The sequence below is a fragment of the Propithecus coquereli genome, unplaced genomic scaffold (assembly GCF_000956105.1).
Source record: "Propithecus coquereli isolate 6110/MARCELLA unplaced genomic scaffold, Pcoq_1.0 Scaffold313, whole genome shotgun sequence".
Classification (NCBI taxonomy): domain Eukaryota; kingdom Metazoa; phylum Chordata; class Mammalia; order Primates; family Indriidae; genus Propithecus; species Propithecus coquereli.
This window is the reverse complement of record NW_012148764.1, coordinates 524599-532654: the sequence shown is the minus strand read 5'-3', so window position 1 is coordinate 532654 and position 8056 is coordinate 524599. Positions and strand designations below refer to the sequence as shown.

At 48.9% G+C, this 8056-nt stretch overlaps 1 protein-coding gene across 2 annotated transcripts; it reads left to right on the top strand.

Moving 5' to 3' along the window:
* The first annotated feature begins 263 nt into the window (after window positions 1–263).
* Window positions 264–8056, top strand: VGLL2 (vestigial-like family member 2). Of its 2 annotated transcripts, XM_012650139.1 has the most exons (4): window positions 264–553; window positions 2849–3158; window positions 5177–5713; window positions 6963–8056. In XM_012650139.1, exons 1-4 carry the CDS (start codon window positions 473–475, stop codon window positions 7001–7003), a joined length of 969 nt encoding a protein of 322 aa, XP_012505593.1. In that variant the 5' UTR covers window positions 264–472; the 3' UTR covers window positions 7004–8056. The 2 variants fall into 2 exon arrangements, with proteins under 2 accessions (XP_012505593.1, XP_012505594.1); XM_012650140.1 differs by lacking the exon at window positions 5177–5713.

The window sequence follows — 8056 nt, the reverse complement described above, 5'->3', positions numbered from 1 at the left end:
TTAGCCTGGTAGATCCCTACTCGCTGTGTGAAGCCGGGGGCTCCCACCGCTTGGACTGCACGGTCCTCCGCACCCTTGGCCACTGGCGCGCTGCGGGGGAGTCCCAGGAAACACACCGGCTGCCCCTCCGACCAGCGTCCCTCGCTCCCCATTGGCCCCCTGGTCCCCGCCCCCCACCGCCTCGGCCCCCTCCGCGGCCCCAGAGTGGCGTCAGCACGCCTGCCGGGCGTGGGGTTTAAATGTCCACTAGCGGGAGCCCGGGCGCTTGCGTCCCGGAGCGCGGTCGGGGCTAGAACCGCCCGAGTGGGAGGGGAGCGAGCCAGCGGGATCCCAGGCTGCGGAGCGCGCCGCCCCCAGCTCCGCCGCCGATGACTCCGGAGCTCGCGCCCCAGCGCCGCCCACGCAGCACCCCTGAGCTCCGCCGAAAGAGAGTTGATGAAAAAACACATAAACGTCTCCGCTGCGGAGAGCCATGAGCTGTCTGGATGTTATGTACCAAGTTTACGGTCCTCCGCAGCCTTACTTCGCAGCCGCCTACACCCCCTACCACCAGGTACGTATCTTCTCCGGGTCAGGGCCAGGACTTCGCGGGCGGGTGGCGGGTCCCCAGCTTTCCGCAGCCTCCCTGTGCGCCAGTGTCCCAGACGCGTCCCGGGCGTCCGACCAGCGGCAGGCGCCACCCGGATGCGGGGATTGCCGCGCTGCCCCACAGTTGGTTGTACACTTCGCTAACCCCTTTAGCTCTCCCATTTGCTCTCTCGGGAAGGCAGCTAAATCCTGCTAATGTGCGCCTGGGTCTTCCCTGGAATAATCAGACGCGTATGGCACAGGCCGGATTTTCTTCATACAGTATGTCAGACTCCAGATTCTTCCGAGCCTAGGGCAGGTGTGGGGACCTGCGGGCAGAGCTCACGCGGGGAAAACCAAACTTTGGTCCCAAAGGTGAAAGTGAAAAAAAAGCAAAGACCAGTCTCTTTCTGTGTGAGATGAAAGGCCCGCGCGTTCTCGTGCATACAAGCTTATCTCCGGAGTAATTTCTTCCATTTCAATTCTCGGGCTATCAGAACAATTAATTCCACAACCAGCGAATTCGTCTCAAAGGGCGCTGCGCAGAATGCGTTCGTTTTGTTATCTTTGCTTTCAACATTCTGGGAGTATTATTGGAGTGCGATTGACCCGTCAGAGGCGAGCTTCTTAGACAATACTTCGCCTTCCTTGACCCTGGGTAGCTGAATCAGTCAGCCCTACCTTCAACAAACTCACTTTTAAGAAGACCATTCAACCCTGGTTCTGCAAACTCTTCAAGTTCCGTTTAATTCTGCCTGTTTCCTTTTCTTTGGGCTGCGTCTGGATGAAGTTTTTCCTTCCGTTTCCTAAGCTGACATAGCAGAGACCGAGGTCAGTAGTCTAGGAAAAGAATGAAAGCATACATCTGGAGGGGTCGTAGGGGTCCAGACCAGGTTGGAAAGTGAGGGCCTGGACTACTGCTTTGGGGAAATTGAAATATGCCTCAGTCGATGCTTTCGTTAATTTTCTCTGCAAATTCAGAATGTCTGTTCGGAAATTTCCTGATAAATTAATGATGGAACGGGTAGGTTTTGCTTTTTGTTTTCTTCCCTCCTGTTTCTCTCTTTTAAACTTTTCAACCTAAAATTTGTTTAGTCTCAATGTAAATTTTAGGAATCACCAGAGTCCCTCATTATAAACCACGTGGGAATGTGGCATTTAGGAAGTGGTGGTATTACTAAATTACTGGAGCTCCTTCCCAGGCTGGGACTATTGCAAAGAGGAGAGAAGTGGGTTGGTTTTCTGTCTGGTCCTTTCTCCTTCTGGACCCTGGACCAATCTATTACATTAAGATCTCCGTTCATTTTTATGTGACTTGGGCCCCCCTTCAAGGCCATCTCTGCCTGCAGAATGCTTTAACACTGCGTTCAATCCATTGCTCCTTTCTGAGAAAATCTTCTCAGCAGCTGCACTTGGTTTTTAAAATTACTATTAGATATCACGATGTACCCAACCTCACAGCCAGGATCTTAACATTTCTTCCTTCTGCTCCTTTTTATTATTTCCTCAATGTGTGTGGAGATGGTGAAGGTGGAAATATTCACAATCCACTGGTTTTTCCTTACTTAAAAGGCGATCTATTTAAAAACGGAGAGACTTTTAAATGGACAATCTATGGGTGACCAAACAAATATCAACTTACATTTATTAAAATTATCCATCTTTCCCCAATTACAATGTTATCCCACATTTTTACCCCATTTGATTCATTACTAAATGGAATTATTTCAAACTTTTTGTGGCATTTCTTCTTTTACATTCCTGGTTGCAGAGAGTGGATTTTTGTGGGTGTTTTTCCTCCGTTCCATCATGAGGATGTTTAGTCCTGCATTTTGTGTTTCTGCCCTGGATTCTCGGGCAGGGAACAGTCAGGCCCTAACTGGACTTGGGCGCCCTTTACCCTTGGAATCCGCTTTTAAAAATATATCTGCCCTGAGCCCAGCTATGAGGTCAAACTCAGCTCATAATCTGGCTGCTTAGGTGTCTTCTGAGACCTTCACCCAGACATTTTAAGAGAAATTTCCCTGTGGTCCAGCAGCAACTCTGAGAAGAGTGAGCGACCAAGGACAGCAATCTCCTCTGTGGATGCCTGCTCCTGCCCGGGTGTAGGTTGGGAGGACTGCTTACCTTGTCACCCTCTTACTTCTGGTTTTATGCTGAGAGCACAGGACTTAGGCACCGATGGCAGTTTCCCCATGGATACCTTAGGGATTGGGATGAGGGAGTTCAGTCTAAACACTCTTTTGAAACTGACTTCTCTATTCTTTCTCTCTCTGAGCAGAAACTAGCCTATTACTCCAAAATGCAGGAAGCTCAAGAGTGCAATGCCAGCCCCAGCAGCAGTGGCAGCGGCAGCTCCTCATTTTCCAGTCAAACCCCAGCTAGTATCAAAGAGGAAGAAGGCAGCCCAGAGAAAGAGTGCCCACCAGAGGCAGAGTACATCAACTCCCGCTGCGTGCTCTTCACCTATTTCCAGGGGGACATCAGCTCCGTGGTGGATGAACATTTCAGCAGGGCCCTGAGCCAACCTAGCAGCTACTCCCCCAGCTGTACCAGTAGCAAAGCACCCAGGAATTCTGGGCCCTGGCAAGGTAGGTATGGGGCCCTGCTGGGAGGGACTGAAGGAGGGCCCTCTCCGCCTGGGGTCCACACACAGGGGCCCAAGGATATGCAGCTGAAAGAATAGCAGGTGTCAGAGAAAGGGTGAGGGGTACCATTAGGGGAGGTTAAGAAAAATGAAGTGGAAAAGGGAATGGGTATAAGATCTCTTATTAAAAGAGGCAGAGCATTAATCCAGAAAATACACTAGTCTTGGAATTGAAAGGCCTAGGTTGTGTGTTGGCTCCACCACTTCCCAACAATATGACCTTGGGCAAGTCCCTTAACCTCTTTTAGGTCACTCTATTTACTGGAATCTAAAATTAGAATAACACTTGCCCTCCTAACTATCCCCAGAGAAGGCTGTAAGACTTCAACATTAAAATGTATGTAAATGTGCTATGGAAAATGTAAGGTTTCCAACACCCTCCCAAACCAGGAGGTAGAGAATCTTCACCACCGACAACTTATAGAGCAACTCCCCAATTTCTGAAAATTTGCCCAGAAGAAAATATCCCAGACCTCCCCTGCAAGCAAAACCTACTGGAGAAGCCCAAAGCTGACCTATACCTTTTGGCAGGTTCCAATTACTTGTGAAATCTTGAAGCAGAAGTGTCTCAATAAGCAAATAGAGTAACAAAGAAAGAAAAATGTAGGTACTGCCAAAACAACTCTAAAGCTTTTCCCCACAACACATCTTCCTTTATTTTTCTACCTTCTTCACAAAGCACTACTTTAGCCTAGGACAATGACTTCTTGGACAAGTCAACTAACATCTCCCTTCTGTTCTGAAATCTCAACTTCCCTTTATTACCAACAAGACAAAGGGTGGGGGAACCATTAACCTAAGCTGTTTTTGGTGTATACCAAGCTGAGAAATGAGGACTTTGTTGTAAAAAAAGGAAAACAAATGTATTTGTTTTCATTTGTCTTTTGGGGGGAAATGACAGCCCTCACACACACACACACTTTTTTTTTCTTAAGAGAGTCTGGCAGTTTGCACAAGCCTTGCCCTAGACAAGATCCAAAAACATTAGTTTTAAATACAGAACATTCTTTTTATTCTCCAGTTGGCAAAATATTTTTAACAGGGAGACTGTTAACTATTTAGAATGCATTTTTAAATCATTTTGAATTCTCTAGTATACAGTACAGATGCCTTCCACAAAGGAGGTGCTCAATAAAGCTTCCTTGAATTAAATATCTGTCTTTCCCTCCTTCCCTACTAATGGCAACAAATAAATTGATGTAAATGCTGTTTTCTTAAAATGCTACCAGAGTCTAGAGGTCAACAGTGATACAATTATTATTATTATTATTATTATTCTCTGTGTCCTCACTCTGATGCAGAAAGTTCAATTAGAAAAACTTGTCCCTCATGTCCCTCTGTTCAAATAATACAGCTACCCTTTTAATATGTCTAGTTTACTCTTTTGCTTGAGCTCTTGGGAAAAATATTTGAAGGAAGGTTTCTAGAAAGAAAACTAATAATGGCAAGACTTCGATATATGTCGATGGGCTTTCAGTCTATCAGGGCCTTGGAGGGGCACATTTTCTGGAGCAAGAAAGGCTGAAACGCGAGAGGGGCTAGCTAGCTAGATCGCTAGGCTGCCGACCAAAAGTGGGAAGAGGGATCTTTAGCTTGCGGAGAGGCTGCGGCTGGGAAAGGGAGGCCGCGTCTGCTCTGAGGCTACCGCGGTACCTCGGTCTGCAGTCGGGGGAAGCTCTTTGAGCCCCAAAACTTGGGGCTGGGAGAGGAGAGCTCTCCGATCTTTCTCTCCCTGCCACACTCCCCGGGTTTCCACACTAAGGACGCGTCTGGGAAATCAGAGGAAGCCCCCATTTGGCGGTGCCCTGACCTCGCTTTCACAGGTTGCACCCCCTTTACAAAGGCGCTGCTTCAGGCCAGTTGAGTTCTCAGAGCCGTGCGGGTCGGTGCTCGCGTTTCGCGTCTCGTGGCCGTGACGCGCACGTCTCTTCCTTTCCTCCCCTCCGCCTCCGCGGCCTGCAGACGGCTCCTTCCCGATGAGCCAGCGCAGCTTCCCCGCCTCCTTCTGGAACAGCGCGTACCAGGCGCCGGTGCCCGCGCCGCTGGGCAGCCCTCTGGCCGCCGCGCACTCGGAGCTGCCCTTCGCAGCCGCCGACCCCTACTCGCCGGCCGCGCTGCACAGCCACCTGCACCAGGGCGCCACCGAGCCGTGGCACCACGCGCACCCGCACCACGCGCACCCGCACCACGCGCACCCGCATCACCCCTACGCGCTGGGCAGCGCCCTCGGCGCCCAGGCCGCCGCCTACCCGCGCCCCGCCGCCGTGCACGAGGTCTACGCTCCCCACTTCGACCCGCGCTACGGGCCGCTGCTGATGCCCGCAGCCTCGGGGCGTCCGGCCCGCCTCGCGCCCGCCCCGGCGCCCGCGCCTGGCAGCCCGCCCTGCGAGCTCTCCGCCAAGAGCGAACCGGCCGGCGCCGCGTGGGCCGCGCCCGGGGGGCCCTTCGCCAGCCCCGCGGGGGACGTGGCCCAGGGCTTGGGCCTCAGCGTGGACTCAGGTAAGCAGAGGAGCGAGTGTGACCTCCCCGGAGCCTCTCTGATCCTGTACCCAACCCTGAGCTGAGCCCCGGTCCCCGTTTCTGTGGTCCGAGGGTCTGCATGGCATGGTTGCGTTTCAGCTGATAGATGACCCTGTGCTATCGGTGTGGGTGGGATGAGAAAGTAGGATCCTGCCCTAAGCTGACTGGTAACTACTACAGAAGACTTCTTTTAAAATAAAATGTGGAAAAGTTCTAGCTCTGCGCTGTTCAATACTGTAGCCACTAGCCACACGTGGCACCCGAGCACTTGGTATGTGGCTAGACTAAATTACAGTGTGCCGTCTTTGTGTAATACACACTGAATTTCAAAAACTGTGTGAAAAAAGAATGTAAAGTGCATCTCATTAATATTTTTATATTGATTGCTTGTTGAAATTTTTTCAACACATTACATATCAAATATATTGGGTTAAATAAAATGCATTGTTAAAATTAATTCTCACTTGTTTGTTTTACTTTTTTTCTCTGTGGCTGGTATAAAATTTAGAGTGATGCCTGTGGCTCCCATTGTATTTCTATTGGACAGCGCCGATCTAGAGTACCTGCAGAGAGTGTAGTTTAAAATCCTCTATGGCGTACGGGGGTGTCTTGTCATCTAATCACGGTTATAAGGAAAGAAAAATGTGTGACTCTAATATCGACTAAATTGCCAAATTAAATCGTCTCTTAAAAATGTAAAACTTAAAGAGTATGATAATACTAAATCTCTGGCTTAAAGAGTTGAATTTGAAAAGTATGTCCAAATAAGGCTTCGCTTTTTGCTTTCTTTTCTTACTTTTAGGGCGAATGAAAAAATAGTCCCGTAGTATGTGCAATCATTGCCTTGTAGTCTGCCCACTCCCCCTTCCCTCAGGTGAAGATTTGACTTCTCTGTTTGCTTTGCGTTTGCTTTCATTTACCCAACTTTTGGTGAAGGCCATGACTTTCACAATAAAACAGTGGTGTTTGTCTTTCTCTTTCCTTAAATATCTTGTGCCTTCCCATTCCTTCTCTCTCCCTCTCTCTTTCTTCTTTCTTTCTTCTTCTCTCTCTCTCTCTCTTTCTCTCATCTTCTATTTTCAGGTGTGCAGCCTCAGGACAAAAGCAAGGATGTGTACTGGTTTTAGACAGCCCAGCTTCTCCCCTGTAGGTCTCTGCGTAGTGCAGTTTGTGGCACTCAGAGCCCAAATGGAGTGGGTTTGTAACAGCTTCTGATCTTGGTTTGCAGCTCGCCGCTATTCCCTCTGTGGTGCATCCCTCCTCAGCTGATCTGCCGACCCAGGGTTTCCCCTTCCCTTTCCCTTCTGACCAGCCTGGAGGCTCAGCACCTGTGCCTCTCACTTCGTGGATGAGGACATGGGGGAAAGGCAGAGACTTCAAACTTCTTGGTGTATGGGGAAAACCAAAAACCACAACTACAAAAATTTCCCGCTGCTGAAAGAGTGGATCCAAAGACTCTGAATTATGTTGGCCAAATCACTGGAAATATCTGTGGTGAGATCACTTAGTCAGGTGACAGGATATCATAAGCTTTCTTGGAAACGGAGAAAGAAAAAGAGACTTTTTGGTGTGAATATTTTTTATGCTGATGTGAATTCTTTCATTAGGTAGTGTGAGCATAGCACTACTGACATCAATATCCTCAGATTTAAAACTGTATGTGTATTTGCATCGAAGACTGTGGTAGAGAAGTAAAGAGAAGCTGATTCCTTCTTCCTCACCATTCAGCCTCCAGCTCCCTTCCTGCCCATCCCAGTCCCACAACACCCACTCCAGACACAGAGACACACTTTTTCCTCTGGATCATGAACATGGAAGCCTCAGCCTGAATGTGAGTGGCAAGTGGCTTATCTGGAGCCACCTGCCCAAGTCTTACTGCAATGCAGCTGTTGTAGGACAACTGTTTAAAACTCCAGAAATACATCAACCAAGGTGGCGCTTCCCAGTGTTTGGCAGAACAATTGCAATTGCACTGGATGTATTTTATATATATATGTATATATATCATATTTTTTACAAGGAACATTTTACAATGAAAGAAGAAACCCTTCTCTGTCTTCTCTCCCACAAATTCTGTCCCTCCCTCTATCCTCTGGATGAAAAAAGCAACAGGAGACCCCAATGATCTCCATAGAAAAGAACTGAGAATCATCACAAGGGGAAGAAATGTCCATGGAGTCTCCAGTACCTCGGATATTTTTCTGTCTCTGCGGTTGTGATTTGGTCACTTTAGTGTTGGGGCAGGGGAAGAGGTCTGTGTGTGGGCAAAGCCGAAGGTGATGAGGAAGAAGAAACGAACATTAAAGATGTCTATTTACTATG